The sequence below is a fragment of the Scatophagus argus genome, chromosome 23 (genome assembly GCF_020382885.2).
Source record: "Scatophagus argus isolate fScaArg1 chromosome 23, fScaArg1.pri, whole genome shotgun sequence".
Classification (NCBI taxonomy): Eukaryota; Metazoa; Chordata; class Actinopteri; family Scatophagidae; genus Scatophagus; species Scatophagus argus.
This window is the reverse complement of record NC_058515.1, coordinates 13,318,582-13,338,722: the sequence shown is the minus strand read 5'-3', so window position 1 is coordinate 13,338,722 and position 20,141 is coordinate 13,318,582. Positions and strand designations below refer to the sequence as shown.

Genomic DNA, 20,141 nt, shown 5'->3' with positions numbered 1-20,141 from the left:
TTTCTACCCCAGGTGGTTCTCCACGCACACATCTGCGCTGATTTTTACTATATTATGTCCAATTTGGGATTGAAATGATATTCAAGGAGAGAAAAGGAACAAGTCTTTCCCACTTGAGATTTTTCAACTGTCTTTCAGCGTCTTTCAACCGTTCAAGCAGACCAGCCAGACCGGCCCGGCAGGAGAAAATCCAGCATGGGAGCCCTGCTGACACGGCTTGGACTCGACTCCTGGCTGATGTCTGGATGCAGAAAAATGAAATGGACGAAGCGAAACTCAAGAAACAGACTATCAGAGGCCGTCTACACCACAACATCCTGGATCAAGATGTGATCTTCCAGTATCTCTGTGAGAATCAGGCGTTGAAAGGTTATCAGACTCGCGGTGGTGGTTTGAGTTCCTAAGACCAGCTGAGTAAATGTGTGTGCAGAAGGAAAGTATTATCCGTGCACCGTACAGAAGCCAATATTATGTAATAATATAAACTTTCACTGCTTCCTCCACAGAGAGGCAGAAGAGCAGGAGGTTTTCAAAGATGCAGTCAAGAAACCTAAGCCTACGTGGCTTTTTTAAAATCTTCACCGTAAGGCCAAATGACTGGGCCGTCTCCATGACAACTGAGCAAACTCCTGATCATTTCGAGTACGTTAACCTCCTCCTTTCTCTGACGTTTTTCTTTATAAAACAAAAAAAAAAAGACTTTACAACTTAAACTTGGACTGTGGAAAACATTTTCTGTCGTGCTGTCACCGCAAGCATGAAGCACAATCTGTCTGGCTGTGATTCAGTGACTCGGCGGCCAAACAGGAACCGCTCATTAGCGCTTTATCGTTGAGAAGCGAGCGAGAAGCAGCTTTATGACAGGTAACGCACCAGTGGCCAACCCGATGCCAGGCACTGATAACTGACCTGTTTGGTGTGGGAGTTTCCTGCCAGACGAATGTTGTGTACAGCTAAGGAAGCTGGTGACACAAACACACACACACACAAGGAAGAACAGATTGATATCAAGGCCGTCTTTATTGGAGTGCTTTTCGAGTTTAGTCCGTCCAGTCACATAGATGAGACTCTGGGCTACTAGCTCGGTACTCTTCCTCTCGTCTGTGGACTTCAGCACGTGGTTTCACCACCAGGAACCAAAACGGGACAAAGTTGTTTCCACGCAACAAACGGAGCGTTACTGACTCACTCTGTTTGTGCATTTACCGCGCTGTAAATGTATTGTCCCGTTCGGTTTCCGTAAGCGACTGTAATATTGTAGGTGACGAAGCAGTTTTCTACGCAGCTGACTAATGCTTTCATGAATCTCTTTGTCTTCCTTTGCATGTGTCTCTTAATCTCTATTTCGCAACATGGTTTTCACTCCCGGGGCCACAAACAGCATGAAACTAGGCCAGGGGTGGGGTTGTTTTACAGCCTCAGTCCTGGTTACACATGAGTAAATATTAATAATCGGTATCAATGCCCATGTGAGGACATCATAATGAAGACATGTAGAGCCTTTAGGTCATGTATGTTCTCTGGTATTGGCTCAGATGAGTTTCCTCTGGGTGGCTACGGCTGTTTTGTTGCTGTATTTTCTCTTTCTGCCCCAACTTTTAATCATAGTCAATCAATTTCTAATCAAAGTGGATGTTGTAAATGGCACAACAACATGCTGGGTGCTCGCCTCAGCTGTCCTCATGCGTTGGCGTATAAAGAATTACTTTTAGTTTTATTGATTCGGCAGGAACTTGGACCTTCTCAGCTGCCACACCACAGGACACACACAGCCACTGCATGAATGACATGAGAGACAAAACCTGTAACGCAGAGATAACCACAACCGCACGTGACGGAGGGTCAGGTGGAGAACCGCCTTTGTACATATGGTAAAGGATGGAGAGAATGTTGAGGACATACAATATTCATTTGGTTTTCACATTCTTTTGGATTTGGATATTCTTGCGCTGGATTTATACTTTGTAATTGCAAAGGGAAGACCTCGGCTGTGTGGGCACTCTATAAAATGAGTGATAAGATAAGACAAAGTAAGATGAAGAATCACCAAATCATCACAGTCGGCTTAGCTAACGTCGTCATGTCCAGCTGCTGTGACAAAGCTTCCTTTTTCTGCTGTTTGAACTGTAACGTTATGTAAAACACACCACACACACACACACACACACACACACAAAATAGACCATTTCAAGGTTTTCTCTGCATCCTGAACCTACACAATTCACAACGAAATTTAATCAAATGGAGCAGCAGTCAGACTTCAAGTTCATCAAAGCTAATTTTTACTCGTCTCATAATTATGATTTATTTCTGTCTGTGCTGCAGTTACACTCAGATGATATAGCTTTACACTGTGTGGTGTGTGTATGTGTGTGTGTGTGTGTCCTGCATGCGATACACATGGCCTCTTCTAAAAATATGATCGGCTGAGCAAACCAGTGAAGGGGGATTTTTGGATGCTGTGACCTCCTCTGACAGAAAGTGGGATTTAGTCCAATTATAAAAAAGCAGCACAGTTTAACTTTTGCGAAATCGTGTGTGGTGAACATGCGTGGTGGCCTGTCAAACCCGGCAGACAGCGGCGGTTTGTCTCTGACACTGTTTGCTGTTCAGGGCGCAAACATTTATAAAGAGTTGCTGTTCATTTTCTTTAATTTTTTTTTTCCTTTAACACTAATTAGTCACGTTGCATGCTGATTAGATTGCTGCTTTCATGTTTTTTTTTTTTGTTGTTTTTTTTTGTGGTGTAGTTGTGATGTTGTCACGGCTTGAATTTGGCAAATTTACAAGGTTCAAAAAAATCGCTGATTATGTGCTCAGTATCCTTCAGTGATGCAGAGGCCGAGCCCATCTGCTGCATCGGGCAGGTCAGAACAAACGTCAAGGTTCGGTTTGGCCGAGACTCGACTTGAACTGATATCGAATATCTTTCTGTCTAAAAAAAAAAAAAAAAACTCTTGAGAGATGCATTTTATAGAAGACGAATTTGGCGAGCCTTTCCAAAACCCGCAATGTGGCGAGCCTCAAGCGCTTATTGTTAAGACTGTCAGAAGGGGCTCATTAATCAAACGTACAGCGAGGTTTCAGACTCTCCGCTTCCACTGTGATGACTTCATAGGAGCCGTGTGTTCATGCTTTCATCTCACACTCGTGTTTATGCCAGCTTTTCTGTTTTATTTTTCATGCTGACAGCGGAGGCAGACTGTGGTCAGGAAGTCAGTGCACATCGAGGGAACGGCTATAAATAACAAAGAGATAAAAAAACAGAGCCAAGGACACAGTGTGGTCAAAAGATATTAGACATGGATGCAACAACTTAAGGATTCACAGAAGCTCTTCCTATGGCTGAGGATGTTCTGTAAGGACTTTATTTTCAACAAGAACATCCTTGATTGTGGTAATGAAACCGTGACTTCATCGGGCGGGATGAACATGTCACATTTTCAAGGTCGCAGCAAAAGCCTGCAGTATGTTTTAACAGTGACAGTGCTGGGCCTGTTTGTCCTAACAGACTCACTGTTGAGTTTTTTTTAAAAAGAAGCCAGAAGCCAAGTTCTGACATTAAAACAATATTTGGCCTGTTTCTGCTCCATGTACAAATAATGTGGATCCTGGGGACCTGCTGGCCTGAGGTTTTCCATCCCTATAGGTCCACTGGAGCAGTGCTGCCTCTTTTACTTTGAAAACAGGCAGAATTTCAAAGTAACCATGGACAAAACATTGCAAAACATACAAGCACAGTGATGATACGATGACACTGAAACATAATCGTGATGGCGTAAATAAAACCCAGAAAAGATTTTATTAGCATCATAAGTCACACAGGATGACACCCTGAGACTTCAGACTTATTTCCTTTAACAGTGAAAGCTGAGTGGGTTGCGATCTGATAAACGTGTCGTCAGGTTTCGTCAAGAGCAAGAAAAATTTAGTCTCATCCTTTCCTGTTTGTCTTTTCGTCTAATCACTCCGGTTGAGGTTCACCCACTCATTAAGCCTGCTAATTTGTTCTTGTATGATAATGCTTAGCAGGAAATGAAGGCGGGCTGGGGATAAATCCGGCTTTAAACACTCCGGGTATGTGCTATTTATAAACTTACAGCAGGTGAACATGATTTAATTCATCTCACGGGAGCTCTGGGGAAATTCCCCAAAATAAGCACTGAAGCTTCTTGTCTTTTCTGTCAAACAGCTGATGACAAAGAAGCCAAAGAAGCTTCATTGTCACGGTGGAGTCGGGACATATAGATGGAGGGATTTTTTGGTGGGGTGAGGTGGGGGGGGAGTGTGGTCGACGCCGACACAGAGGTCTTTTGTGTTTGTGTATCAGCTGGAAATCACTAACAACACAGCAGCCCTCCACCCCTCCCTGTGTGTGTGTGTGTGTGTATACACAGCATGTCAGTGACTGACATTTGCTTTTGAATAGCCGACTGTAGGGCAGAAAAAGATAAGGAAGTGCTGCTGAGGAACAGACCCCAGATCAGACCACTTTAAATAGCAGTTGCGTCACGCTGGCCTATATCTCTTCATCCTCGGTGAGAGTGACAGGACCTTCTCATGAGGTGGCTACACCGACATTTGTCACACGAATACAATAACTTTTATCTTTAAGCCGACCGAAACTATAACCTCCAGCTTTTCTCAGCCATAACCAAACCACTCCATCTTCGTAAAAAAAGAAAAGAAAGCAGACACTAACACACGTCACAGCAATCACATAGTCAGTTTTAGTTAAAGAACTCTATAAGGAAGAATTTATCTTGCTAACAGGCGTTGATCTTTGTGTCCAAGGACTGAGATATCTTTTTGTCCAATGATATATGGCCTAGAAAATAAATCCCCCAGAGAACGCGTACGTGATGGAATGATGAATGACTTTTGATGAATGATGATGAACGACAGCAGTCTTCAATGCACCACATTCAGGTCTCATCACCGTGTCGGGCGTGAGGACACCCCTGGTTTGTGGACAAAACAATGGGTGCTGGTGTTTGGATGTACGTCACACGCAGCTTGTGTGCGCTGCCCTTAAGTGGGCCCGCTGCAATAAAAACACGGGGCCATCGAGGAACCACAGCAGGGAAACACTATTATCTTTGTGCGCATCACACAGTCGGACCAGTGTGAAGAGATTTTTGGAAAGAGAAGTAACTCTGGTCAGGTGCTGTGAAGCTAATAAGCATGGCCATTTGTTCATTGATGTTAAAAGACTGCGCCCGCTGATGAAGACTCTTGCATGGGCTCATTGATTTCATGTTGGGAATCAAGCTGTGGAGCTCGTGAAGTTTTTAAAGAAATCCTTAACCTGTTAAAATCCACCGGATCAGGGTTTGGTTTTGAGGACGCCAGTGACACCAGGAACTGTGAACTCACTGGCTCTCATAAAATCAGGCCAGCACGTCTTAAATCGTATGCAGATGCAGCTGACGTGTTGCTGAAGGTATCCGGTGGTTTTCATAGGCTGTAACATAGAGAACGGCGCCATTAATGCTACGCAAAGATGATTTACTGAAGACGAGGATCAGAAAAGGTTAAAAGGGTGACGGCAGGGACTCTGATGCTTTTTCTGTTGCTGCTTCTCCCTTTGGCTGCGTGTCTGAAGAGCTCATCCGGGTCTGTTGTTAATTGTTGCGTACTCAAAGGTGATGACGATAAATCGCAGAGTCATGTGTCTCTGACTTTCTTCTTTGGGAGCTTTGTGAATTCATGAGGTCCGGTTAAAGTGTTGCTCTGTGTGCCCGGGGTCATTTCAGTGCAACCCGTTTGCTTTCCTTCGAGTGCAGGTGATTCTTTGACCAATTCCTCGATTAAAGAACCAATTCAACACTGATTTTAAAGCATGCGCTTGTAAAACACAACGGCCTTTCAGATGGCAAACAAGAGACAAGCGCATGGAGAGCCAAAGTTTTACTGTGTGATGCCAAAATAAGATAAGATCTGCCTGAGATGTTAACCATTTTATTTTCACTTTTATTCATCAGTACTTAAGCAAATTGTTCTGAGGCACAAAGACTCCCTTGAAGAGAGCCTTCAAACATCCAAACGTCTCCCTTCATTTCTGAGCTCAAAGGGCATAATTCGGCTTGCGTGGTGCAACCGCGCCTGCTGCGTGTCCGTCCACACCCTGACCAGCTGTTCTGTATCAGCAGTCAAAAGCCAGATATTTTCTATGACTTCAGTGCTTGGACATGGAGCAGATTTAGAGATATGGCTCCCACAATGCATCTGTGTAGACAAAGAGAGCACAATGGAGTTGTCTGAAGTGACCTTTGGGTCAAAAGTTAAAATAAAATTGTTTGTTTTTGTCAGTCTTGATTATGTTTCTGATTATTATTTACTAGATACAACCTGAAAAACATGCAAAAAGAAGTGTATTCTTGAGCTCAGAAACAGGAGTTTCGAGTACTGGCTTTTAGGCACTTTCAACCATATCATGTGGTCTTCATCACTTCTGTCCTAAAGGTTAAGCATCAAAGTTCTCTTTTGACCTTGAGCAGTTGAAAAAGGAAACATTCCTCTTCTGTGTTGGCCATGACGAAGATGATGTTGCTGTTTCTTCGGCCAAGAATTAACTCAAAAACTCATTTTTCATGATCGTTACGGCACAGGAAAGTCTTTCTTACTAAATCCATAGATCCAATAGCAGACGCGGATCAGGTTTCAGTTGCTATTTCTAAGTCTCATCTAAACCCGGCCTCCCTTAAAAGACATAAAACCCCCGTTTCCTGAGCTGGGGAGCCACTTCTCACACTTTGACCTGAAGGCAAAACATTAAAATATATATACATAGATATATATATATGTATATGTATATACTGAAACAAGTAAAAATCTTTCAGTCTGAAATGCAGCCATCATTCACCCCGATGGTCTTTCAGTAAGACTAATGGTTAAGACCCAGGAGACAACATTTGACCAGGCTCTAACAGGAATTCCTGAAGCGTATATGCTAATCTTAACCCTGTTTCTGAGAGTTATCCATCACTGCAACTGGAAGCTGAGAGCTGACATGTTGGCAGTTTATCTCAGCAGGTGCAGATGTTACTGCGCTGTGTCTTAAACTGAGAACAGCAGGGGAGAAGAGTGGAGGAAAAGTTACAGCGGTCTCAGCTGGATCTGGAGGCTTTAGACTGGAATACCTGAGCTTAGTACGCATGCCATCCTAAACCCTGTGCTGTTTCTCTCCTGCCTCTCATCCCTTCTCCCGTCGTGTTCTGTGCTTCATCGTAGCTTCATTGACATGACCCATGCGTGTGCACAACACGATACAATAACTGCACATGTGCAGTTCATATGTTCACCAACACCACGAACAAAGAAGGAAATTCCACAGCTTTACCGTCTTCCTGTCTCTTTATTTTTGCCCTTCAACTCCATACTGGTTGTTTACCAGAGTCACCAGCTTTATATGGTTTATACTTGGCATTAATACCGACCCTTTTACAGTATGTATGGATGTAAAGTATGTTAGCCAGCGGCTGCTCACTGACTCGATTGCTGTAGTTATCTTTAGCTGTAGCTACAGTTAGCTCAGTCAGGTTTTGTAGACTGTCATGAAATGAACTGAAACCAGTGATTTCGAGGATGAGAAGCAGCTTGGTTTAAATGCTTATATGCCTTGGAATACAGTCAGCAGAAATGTTAAATGTATCTGACAGTGCAAAATCATCGGTGTGGTCCTGTAAAACTGTGTTTCATGTCGAGTCACTATGGAGGAATAAACAAAAAGACAGCAATAGGGACAATTTTGTGCTAAACTTTGGGTGATGCCCACTCAGACTGAAGCCTCCTTTTAGCTTTGGCTGTGAGGGACAGGAGAATTAAAGCTTAAATCTTCACTGTGATGTCCCTCTCACCTCCTCCTCCTCCTCCTCCTCCTCCTCCTCCTCCTGTTTATTTTCTCCCCTCTTTTCCTCCACGTCTCTCATCTCTTTCTCTTTTATTTGTTCCGGTCCGGTTGGGTTTGTTAACAGCTCCTTTCCTTCCCTCTTTCCTCCACACTGGTTTCCATTATTCCTCCTTCCCTCCCTCCAGTTCGGCTTCGCTCGGCTCAGATCTTTCGGTACACTCCCACCAGTCTGTGCACAGTCATCACCATCTTCATCATGTCATGCATCTCATGCCAGCGACTCTGTCATCATTATCTCCTCCACGTATTTGTCACATCATCATAATCATCATCATCATCACTCACTCACTGTTGATACTGTTTTGAGGCTTGTGTGCCCCGCAGAGGAATCCACATGCTGAGCCAAAACATTTTCTAATGATTTCCAGAGGATTAAACTGCAGCACACAAAGTGGGCTAATGCTCCTCTTTTTCATCTGGTTTTATTAGTTTTCCATTCTTTTCTCTTCACCTCATTCTTAGCACTCTGCCCGTCTCGCACTCATGGCTTGTTGTTTTCTGTTTTGTTTTTTTTGGGGGTTTTTTTCTATAGCAGACATGAGGGGCGAGGCTGAGCTATGTCCAGACCGCATAGTTTATCAGTGAACCAAATCCGAGCATCTGTTCTGGACTTGCTGGACTGTGTGCCAGGGCCCGAAGGCACAAAGACAGCAGTGTGTGTGTGTGTGAGTGCATACTGTGACTTATAACTGAGGTTTACTGCATTTCTGTGGGTAGTCAGACATCATTTTTGACTTTGGATTTGTCAGATATTGCAAATCTAAAGTCCAAAGTTAGCAAAACTAGTCTGGAGACCATTGTCATCTCTTTTCTCTGAACTTGAACGGATACAATTCGCTGTTTCGCCATCCTGCCAGCACTCAGGGCTTACAGTAAGTTCAACAAGCCAAAAACAGTTCAACTTGTTGCAAAAGAGAACCGGATCAAAACGCTTCGGGTAGATGATTTGCAGCCCAGAAGTCATGATCCTCCCAGCGTCCGTTGGTTGCAACAGCTGGGACGCCTCACAGACACCAGCAAGCTGCAGCAACAGGCCTCACAAGTTAGTTCACTCAGACTTGACCTCTATTTACCCTCAGAACCTCTCTTAGAGATTTACACCTGCCCAGGACACCAGTACAGCCACCGCGAATCAAAAAAAGCTTCTGGTCAGCACCATTGAGGGTTAAAGGAATAGTCTGGCATTTAGTTTGGAGGATATGTTTATTCGCTTTCTTGCCAGCAGTTTGCTGAGAAAATCTTAAATCTTAAGTATCAAGCAGGAGCCAGGAGATTCACCAGCAATGTTTGAAAAACCAAGACGGTCATTTACAGAACCTAACTATTGTTCTGAACATATTTTCAGAATCAAAGCCAAGATGGCAGCTCACGTTCTGGATAAGAAACTGTGTTGCAGCTTTGGGAATGGATGAATGCTTATGGATTGACCAGACTAGATTGAACATTTTAGTGCGTTTCAGGTAGGCAGATCATGGAAAACAACCGTTCCCTTTGAGCGAGGCGACTTCGCCTCCAGATGCCAACCGTGCAGGAGCCAGCTAAGGAATGTCAGCTAAACGCCAAGTCCAGTGAACCGGACCATGTGAGCTACATGGCTCAGCAAATCAATCATTTAGCAAGAAAAACGGCTCCTACCAGCCTCTAATGCACCACCGGCAGCTTATCACGGGCTACATCAATTGCAGGCTTCGATGAAGACATACAGCAGGCCTCACCGGGCGCTCGGTAGTGTTGGATCCTGAGCTCCTTTTCACAGCTCCCATCTGCTTTCTTGTGCCTTAGAAACACCAACATGGGTGATTTGAGGGCTCATTTTCCCACCTCTAACTGAGAATGCTGTGCACACGCTCCTAGATTATAATATATAGAATATATATACAAAAGTATTGGGACAGCTGACCATCAAACCAAAAGGGACTTTAAAGACATATCATTCAAAACACACAGACAGCTTTGCAGCTCTTACAGCTTCCACTCTTCTGGGGAGGCTTTCCACAAGATTTTGGAGTTTTTCTGTGGAAGTTTTTGCCAAACTCATCCAACCATGACTTTATGGAGCTTTGCTTTGTGCACTGGGGCACAGTCATGCTGGAACAGAAGAGGGCCTTCAACAAACTGTTGAAAGTTGGAAGCATAGCATTGTCCAAAATGTCTTGGTGTGCTGAAGCATTAAGATTTCCCTTCAATGGAAGTCAGGGGCCGAGTCCAAACCCTGAAGAACATCATCTGTCCAAATACTTTTATAGTGTATACTATATAGTGTATGTTTTAGTTTGAGAAAGCATTGCTCATTTAACTCCATGTTTGTCTGATAAATGGAACTGGACATAAATGAAATAAAGTAATGAGAGCTTATCAGTCATGGTTACATACTGCAGGTAGTAAACTTTATTAAACTGGAAATCTGGAACTCTAGTACTTTCACTGAGGCATTTTATAAGGAAAAAGATGGCGCCTACTCGGTCTGGCAGCCCAAACTAACCACAACTTTGGCTTTTTCGACTCAACGGCTCATTTTTTGAGAAGTGATGCAAGCTGACAAATAACATAACACCATGTTGTGTGCGTGTGTGTGTTTTTAACAAAATCAGCATGGAGGAATCACTAAAGGTGGACAGCTGTGTTGCTTTGTGTTACAAAGACACTCTGCTGGAGCAGATGGGAGTGTAAATGCATCAGTTGGGAAAAAATGGAGGAAAACACGCTTACGTGCTGACATGGAAATTGATGGGCTCTGAATTAACTCGGTGTGTGTGTATCTGCATGTGTGAATGTTTCAAACAAGGGTAATTGGATGTAAATTTTGTACACTGGAGGAGAAACTAGACATTCCTGTTCCTGTCCAGTGAGGACCAGAGGGGCATGGAGCAGGACCCCCCCTCCGATTGTATCGTACAAGTGGAGCAGAGAAAGAGATGGCGGGTGGGGTGGAAGGTAAAAGGAAAGAAGAAGCAGATAAAGTAAGCCAGAAAGAGAGAGACAGACTTAAAGAAAGAGGACAACAGGTTTAAACAAAGACAGACGTGAGTGTAGGAAATGAGGTGGTTGAAGACATACTGTGGTAAGCCTCCAGACGTTTAGACTTTAGTGGGAAAAGTCCTTTTGGCTGTGTCTGCAAGAAGATGACTTATATGAAAGAAGTGGTCTCTTATGAATGACTCTCTGTGTGTGTGCGTGTGTGCGTGTGAGAACAGAGCGACGACGGGGGATTCTCGGCAGTAATTGGTATGTTCATGCTCATTCACTGAGGGACGTCTAATGTAAATGCGTGTCACTTGCGGCCTCTCTTCTTGCTGTACGAGTGCAATGCGTCACATTAATGTGACTTGTTTCTGTGGACACTTGTTAAACCGTGCGACTCCCCAGAGGAAACCGTACTTACCAGAGCTACCGATGACAGTGGGTTGATTTGTGTTTTTCCATGGAAGAGCACACCTCAAGTCAAGTGAATTTTATTTACGCAGCTGAGAACCACAAATCACAATTAGCCTCAAGGGGTTTTTTGCAGTCTGCCCAGCATACAACACCTTCTGTCTCTTTATACACATCTTGGGATATAAATTCTTATCTTCGTGGTACAAAACAAAGATAGTAAAATCTGTTTGATCAGATCCCACCCGTCGGCGCCAAGTAATACCAGGTGTTTATCTACCTGAACTCAGTTGAAGCAGATGGAGAGACACCCTGTGGCTTGCCTGAAGATTATTATATTCATGCGCGCACACACACACACCTGAGCTACAGCTGACCCAAGAACAGCAAACAGCTCACGGAGGGCGAGACGAGAGGACTGAGGACACTGTGTGAGGCTCAGACATGATGGACAATTTCTGTGGATGTCATAATCCCGGATGTCCATTGTGAATAATCATCCATAAATCTGCTTAGAAATCATAGCACAAGAGGTGTTAAATCGGCCCAAGGAACGCAACTGACAGTGTCTGCGTTTCATCAACAGGAGTTGCACAAGACAAGTTTACTGTAACGCTTGACTCAGGTTTGACACAAGTTATCCAACCGTCTGTGAGTGGGCGGACACTTTTCACTTAAACAGAATTTGACCGGGGTCTGGCACAGGTTCACCACACGTCAGATCTCCAGATAAAGCTGACAGAAGCCGAGCAGGACGGACACGCACGCGCAGCTAGGACATGTATTAGCAAATCTGCTTGTGGTAACGTTTGCCTTAAAAAACACCCCGAAGCACAAAACTCTCAAGTATACGCAAGCTGGAACACGTGGATGGAAGCTTGTTGCAAAACAGGCGCAGGAGTGTTTATGCTCTGAAGTCTGACTAGTAACAGAAAAAAATAAGGCTCAAAATGCACACAAGTTCCAGAGATGCTCATAAGTCCCAAGCCTCTCGTCATTCTGTAATCTGCTGCACGCCATCTGAACATCCGTTATCATGTGGCATCAGCACTGATCCATTGCTCGGCATATGATCCCTTTAAACAGACCACTCGGTGGAATATGAAATGCCCAGACACTGCGTCATGTGTGGTCACGTCGCTCCACACGCGCCCCCAGCTGCAGTGAAGCATGTTTGACATTCTCCATGAAGGTACGACGGCTGAGTAAGCGGAGGTGAAGGTGAACAGTCCGGCAAGGAGCAGAGCGGGCGAAAAGGCAGCAAGACAACAACCAACAACAGTTCTTTGCTTACGGACTTGCAAACTTCCAGTGTACTGCTGGGTGTTTCTAAGTGAGTCGGCGAGATGTAGGAGACAAGTTAAGCAGCCAGCTGAGGTGCAAACTGAGAAAAATGAGGTGTCTCGCTTGCAGCGCTCTCATTTTCCAATAGCAGTAGGTTTTGTTCCACCCAGTCCATCATACACCATATGACAGCATCCAAGACAGCTGCACATTTATATGATTAATACGGGCTTGTGTTTTACTGTTTCAAGGTTAAACTTAAGTTCAAGGCTGGAAATGGGATGAAACTGGCCATCAAGTCAATATGTGAAGAGTGTGAAACATTGTTACTTTTGCTGAATTTATCATAGTCATTATTGTCAAAAACTGCATACGTGCCATTTTGACACTGTAGCGTCTCGTCCAAACGCCTCCCACGTAATCTGTTCAGCGACCTGAAACTCGCAGTAAATTTTTAGCCTTTTGTTGCACGTCTGAAAGTAAACCGTCCACAGTAATTTAACACATATGTATCTGATGGGTGTTACTCCCCAGCTGAAGATTTCTCCATGATGACGACGAGTACGCTCAGTTAGCCTGAACCCCAGTCTACAGGTTCAGTTCTGCATCAGTCCCCACAGCTCGCTGGATCTGAAACCAGCCTCCATCTGTTCTTCAACAGAGCCGGCGGCACGCACTTCATTTAGGGTTATTATTCATAATATATATCTTAGGGATTTTACAATTACAGTCTGGGTTTTATTAGCTGACACTGTTGAGATGTAAAGTAGATATTTCAGAATTGGCATATTGCTTTCCTGCAGACTGGACAATAGCAGTACAATATTCTGATAATATTCAGGTTATTTACCATTAAAAGACATTATTTCTAAAACGCAGTATTACGCAGTAGTTAGCCCTCTAGCGTCATTTCTGGAGTATAAAGACTGAGAATAATCCTGGTCAGGAGGTGACTGGGGTGCTTTGATGGGTCGAACACGTGTGGAAATATGAAATGTGCACTGGACTTGTTCTGAATGCCAGTGATGTTTTTCTTACCTTGGAGATGTATGCTTTTATGCCTTCGGCCAGTTTGATGCAGGGCTCTCCGAAGAGCTGGGCCAGCTGGTCGGGGATGTCCTGGTCCTTATCCAGAGCGTTCAGTAAACTCAGACACTTCAGCTCCTCTGTGACGCCTTGGCTACGCACCTGAAGGACAAATACACAGTCATTTGACATTACTTTTACACTGAATGAATAAAAGTCCTTCATACTGTTCCTCGTTGAGTCACTGCAGCATGTTTGATTTAATGTATGTTCACACCTGGACGAGTCTTGATAGAAAAAAAACAACAAAAACAATCGAATCTAAAGCTGTCGGTGCCCCCTGCCTTTGGAGTATCTGGATTTAAAAAGTGCCAAATATGGCCCGTATTTGGCACTTTTTAAAAATATGATTGAAAGTAAAGTCCCACATGCTGTTTTGATCACAACTTTTATATACTTTATGCACTGCATATTTAGATGAATCAGAGGGCTAGTGATGCACGTAATTTCAAACAAAAACCGTTAGCAATAATGATTATTAATGATTCTGCTTTTTGATGATATCCGACCGCTCCATTAATTTCATATAAACATCATTACTTTCCTTTTCATTGCCCTCATGGGACACTCAAGCAGCCATTTATTTCTGTGGCTACAAGTCAAACAAGCGTTCCTCGAGCCAGCCATCAGTCGCTCTGCACTCCTCTAATGCAGCGTGTGTCGGCTCGTTTCCGATCGCTCGTCTTCGTTTTGTTTGTTTCCTTTACGTTCTCTCGAGGCTTGTCCATTTGCGGCTTTCTGTAGCACATTTTTGGATTTCTTTAGACGCACTGGAACTGTCCTCAGTGTACTTGCCTTATCACGACGAGGCAAAGAAAGTGAAAGAAATAAAACCACATCGTGGATGGACGTGTGACCATCCTGAAAAACTGGGCGTCATACAACCTGAGACCAAATGTTTTGGCCTGCTGGATCAGACAGCCGAAACCCGACCCCTCACGAGACATCTAATAAGAGGCAATTAAAACAACAGTTCCTCTTGGGTGGGGACGGAGGGGAAATTGTTCCATTCTCCTTTTGCTACGCCTTTTTTGGGGAAAAAAAGCTTTCATGTAATTTCGGGCCTCATGGGTCAGATGAGACATGTTTGGGAACTGAACTGTCGAGGGAGGCTCATGTGTGTGTGTACTCTTCAGGGAGGTTGTAAGCGTCACGGTCTGAAAGCCCTGCTAATGACTCTGTAACAAGCGCTGATGAGGAGAGAGAGATTACAGAGCTGCACTCCTTAACCCCTCTTCTTTATTTCTTATTAATTTCTTTCCGCTTGACCTCCATTTTCTAATGAATCCCATTCCTCTCTCTCCCGGTTCTCACTCGTCTTTCTTTCTTTGCCACACAGCTTTCTTCAGGCCGTTCTTCAGGCTGATGCATGGGTGGGTTCCCCTCATGAAGTTAGCGATGTGTCTGGCTCTAAATGTGTGCCCGAATGAGTTCAAACTAAGCGGAGAAGGACGCAGGACTTACAGGAACGGCAGGGTTTCTTTGGGAAAGAAAGGGGCCACAACTCAGCAGTCTCAGCACATTGCTCAGGATGACTCACGTCTTGAATGGCTTCAAATGTCTATTCATGGACGAATCACAATGAGCCTAACAACGCGCACATGTCATCGGTCCAGTTGGGGCACATTCCAGTTGGTGCTGTCCAGATTTAGGTCAACTTCAGGAGGCTTGTGACATTAAATGAGGTCAAACACGCAAAGAGCACAAAGTTGTGAAAGACGCCGCTGACAGGCCCGACGTTAGATTATTCAGGAGTCCAGAGACGATGTGACGTGTCAGTAGTCTACACACGACACGTTCAAGCACGAAACCAAACCTACATTTGATCATTTCGAGGAAAAGGAATGCTAATTTAATTTGAGGGAAAAACATTATATTGGCTTGGATGGAACAGTCTTTCCAGTTACAGCCCCTTTGTGAAGCAGTATTTTTTATTACACTTTAGCATTGCTAGAATATTCTGAGCACTGCTTTTTATTCACAAAGGGCAATGTTAAAATTCCAACAGAACAATATAAAAACACTCTCCAGTACTCATTATTCTTATTAGCCTCTTTCAGCGTATTTAATGTATAATTTTGGACTGTTATCACCGACACATTAACATTAAAGCTGCTTTTTAATGGTATTCTGGTCAAGGTCAAGCTGATTTTAAGTGTTTTGGATGCACATTTGAACCTGAAATGTAAGTAATAAGTATTAAAGAAAAAAAAATCCCCACAGTATTCCCCCTCGTGTATCCATGTACTCTTTGATGTCTCTCAGTACTGCGATGAGAGAGAAGGAAGCGCGGCAGGTCGTCTGCGTACAGTCAGGACAGATCTGAACAAAAGAACTGCTGACGGTGGAGTCGGGGCAGAGACAAAGCAGTGCGTGATGACAGCTTCCACCAGCAGAAGAGTCCGGGAGGCTCACACATGCATGAGCGGAGCCGAGTCGCAACTAATGGAGTGAAAGTTTCTTCCTCACGCCTCTGCCAAAAACACACTCCCTGCTTTGGTGGCTCTGGTTGAAGGATTAATTGAGGAGTGTCTTCAGTATGTGAGAATAAAAGGTTAGGCTTTCTGCAGGGCGTGCATGTGTGTCCATTACGTTTTGACAGGGAGAGTAGGGAGGTTCTCATCCATGCTGGGGAAGAGATAAAGCTGCACTGATGCAGCGATGTGTGCAGGACAAGATGAGGAGAAAACTTTCCGCTCCATTAGTGTATGGAGACGAGGCCAGAGGCCAAAACCGAGCTACACAGAGAAACTTTATCTTCACGCTCATGTGCTTTCTTTTCCCTGTGTTTAAGCTGCAAAAAAAGTATATGGCAGGAGTGGACATACATTTACATGACATGTGGCTTATGTAGAAACTAACTGAATTGTGTCGGTTTGTTTTGTAGCCGGCTGCCATTTTACTGTGTCTAATGGTCTTTTTTTGTGGCAAACCAAACTTCCCGGGTGTGCTGGTCTGATGTATTCTGCCGAGCTTGCGATGAACAAAGCAAACATGCTGAGTTTAAGTATAAGCATATTAACACACCAGCGTTTGCTAATAAAAGCATTAAACACAAACCACAGGCTGGGGCTGATGGGGATGTCAGGTATTTTTGCAGGTATTTGCTCATAAATGACCCGTTGATGGTGCTAGATGAGAAGTCAGAAGAGCAGCAATGTTATTAGAGATCAACCTGAGGGGGAGTTTTAATGGAAAACCATCCAATAATTGTAGGGGAATGTCACTCAAAAGCACAAATCAGCACAAATCACATCACAAGGGTTCAGCCTCTGGGCACTGAGGACTTGTGTACCCAGTTTAATCCATCCAGTAGTTGTAGAGAGATTTCAGTGCGAACTCTCCTCTCAGCGGTCGTTTCTGCATTCAGTCGTGATGTACTGGTTGAGCAGCGAGCTGTCTGGTGTCTGGCTCCAACTGAAAGTCTGCACCACCACAGTACCAAAGCTGGTTCTTCCTTCATCCGGTTTCGGTCACCCCGCAGGGTCTTCGTTTACTTTTTCTGGCACGCCGAAAACCCTGCAAGTCTGCAGCTTTTTGTGTATTTTTGTCTATTCCGTTACATCGTCCTGTCGCTGACTTGCATCACAGCGCTCCTTTTGAGGCCAAAGAACAGAAAGTAGACTTTATTTTATTTCCTGTACTCGTATTGTGCTTTTGGTTTCGCGAAACTGCTGGAAAGCAGAGAGGAAAATGTAAGGAAAATTTTCTCCAGACCAGTAGAGACATGCAGGCCTCCTGAGATGGGGAGGGAGGGATCAGCCTCTACATCCCTGCCATGCCCTGGGAGCAACTGGAACTGCTCCACAGCTTTTAAAGAGGAACTGTCTGAAGAAGACCCTCCCCCCTTTGACAGCGGATTGTCTTTGCCAAGTCCTGACTCCGCTGAGCCAAATCTGCAAATCTCTCACCATTAGCTATCATTTCAGGTACTAGTTAAGGTGGTTCAACATTAACGAATCAGTAAGCTGACAGCAGGTCATCCTCAGGTGTGTAACCGACCTGATGTCTATCAAAAACTTGATAAATTACTTTTAATGTCTTTAAGAGGAATCCTAACATGGTTAGTAGCCCATGATCTGCTTTGCAGTCGTGCAGTTTTTCTTTAAAGCTGCAGACTTCATCCCTCATAAAGAGCGTATCTCCATTTTTGGCAGGAAACCGAAATTCTCGTCCCTGTAACTCGTCCCCTGAGGGGCGTATTTTCTCAGGGAGTTGACGCTGATGTCTTGTCCTTCCACGGCTCTTAAGCAATGAGTCCGTCGGGCCCGTCTAACAGCCAAACGTAGGCTAACACATGCTAAAAACATTCACCACCAACACACACACACGGGATCTGATGTAACTCTCCGCTGGGTCGAATGCCTGAATGTGTGATTTTGGCTCAGATGTAAGAAGAGAAAAGGACGAGAGCATCTGTAAATATGGTTTGTTCACAACCTCACATAGATTCTTACTCAGCTAAAGCGGTGCGCTACGGCGTCATGCGGCCATGTTGGTGGTCTTTGAGGTGGATTCGAGTATGTCTTCGTGGCCTTGGCGGCTTTCAGTTTCTATGTAACGCTGACAGACAAATTCAACAGTTCCTCGTGCCTAAAACCCTCTTATACTGCATGTTTTCTGATCTGTCATTGCTGAGTTTAGGGAAGGATTACAGATTATTTCTTTTTTCTTTGGCAGAAGCAGACATTCTAAACCCACAAAAATCTGTTTAACACGTTTACATCGAGCGAACGGGCTTTTCTCGACAGTTTGTTTTGTGGTGAAACTGCAGAGCTGCACACACGCCTGAATGATCTGAGGGTTTTTGTGTTTTTTTCAATCCCATCTTAGCCAGAAGACATGTGGTCTCTCATGGCTCTCCATAGTGAACTGGATGACGGGGCTCCAGAGGGAGACAGACGGAGAGAGGAAGGGTCCAGGCTGACAGAGCTCCTGTGATCCTGATGCCGGCCCTCTCAGGAAGCACTGAACAATGCTTCACTGTTCCCTCCCTGTGTGAGTCTCTGCGTGTATGTGTGTGCGTGTATATGTATTAGCTGTGTGTGTGTGTGTGTGGCCTGTCGCTCAGTGTGTGTGTAATTGTGTGTGTGTGTGTGTGTGTGTGTGTTTGGCTGGCCCTCGTTGAACACCAAACCCTGAAAAGAATATCTCAGAGGGCCACTTGGAAACCCGGCTACACTTTTGTGCGTGTGTGTGCGCGCGTGCATGAGTGTGTGTGTGTGCGTGTGTGTGTGTCTGTGTATGCATGCTTGTCTGGGTGTTCTTTGGCAGTCCAAAACTCTCATTTAAAGGGATTAGCAAGAGGAGAAGGTGGCCACGTAACTCAAGTCCAGCAGGCCAGAGGTCTGGACCGAGTGTGTATGTTCGTGTGTGTGTGTGGGTGTGTGTGTGTTGTGGCACAAGAGGGAAGAGAGAGAGAGAGAGAGAGAGGGACAGAGCTGGCTGTATCTCAGCCTTGTGATGAGACAGACAGGACCAGTGGACGGGGTGAAACAACAGCTGAGGCCTCTCCTGCATCGGCACAGCACATAAATAACTTCAGCCAAACACAGAGGCAGGGACGTACACAAGTCCAGAAGTGAAGTACAACACACTGGAGCCAGCTACTCATGTTGAGTTACGCCCTGCTGCCTCCGTGTCTCTAGTCTGACTTGTACTTTGCTGGATAATTTCATTTTCTGCTACTCCGTGATAATTCAGAGGGAAATGTTGCTGCTATGTTTATTTGGCAGCTTTAGTTGCTGGTGAAAGTTGCAGATTTAGTTTAATAATACAACATGTAGCTGAACCACCTTTAGCAGCTTCAACATTAAAGTGATGTACTTCTCTGAAGTAAGAACTGCATGACCTTTCCTTGTAACAGAGTGTTTCTACACTGTGGTATTGCTGCTTGTACTTAAATGTACTTCCTCCACTGTTAAAGTTTGCAAACTAAAACAAGTCAAACATGACGCGAATGAATCCAAAGAAACTAAACGACAGTCCGGTCTGATCAATTTGCATGCAAAATAAAAGAATAATAATTTAAAAAAATGCTCTTACTGCTTTAAAGACATACTGTAGTTTTCCTGACAGCCATTAATGCTGAGGAGTGGTGATTAGCAGTTGCTGGCTGTTATGAGACGTGGGAGGAAAATGAATTGCGAACTGATTTAGTGAAGTTGTGTATTCATAAACACTGGCACATTGTTTTGATTATGAGCTTAGGTGTGCTGGAGATTTACCACCTTTGCACTTACACAGCGACAACTCGACTGTTACGATGAGGCTCCCGGCACTTCGACTCTCTTTTGTGGGGAAAAAAGCGTCCCAAAGCAATCGTTAAAAGCTACGCCGCGCACGTCGTTTCGTTTCTTGACCCAAACCAGAAGACTGGCGTGTTTACGTGGCCGTACAAGCTCCTGGTGATTAGGTACAGTGTGTGTGTGCGCGGGTGAGAATGTGTCAGTTTTAGGTTTTATTTCACAACGCGTGCGTGTGTTAC

The 20,141-nt window shown here is 44.5% G+C and overlaps 1 protein-coding gene and 1 long non-coding RNA gene across 3 annotated transcripts in view; one reads left to right on the top strand and one right to left on the bottom strand.

Annotated features, from left to right (window-relative positions):
* The window catches only part of LOC124055005, a 50,740-nt gene that overhangs the window by 7,151 nt on the left and 23,448 nt on the right, over positions 1-20,141 (top strand). The gene's annotated exons all lie outside the window — the stretch shown is intronic.
* Positions 1-20,141, bottom strand: part of tnfsf10l (TNF superfamily member 10, like) — a 43,496-nt gene that overhangs the window by 10,471 nt on the left and 12,884 nt on the right. Inside the window, exon 2 of the mRNA XM_046381592.1 lies at positions 13,607-13,756. Coding sequence (XP_046237548.1) covers positions 13,607-13,756 — 150 coding nt within the window. The remainder of the gene's footprint in view (positions 1-13,606; positions 13,757-20,141) is intronic.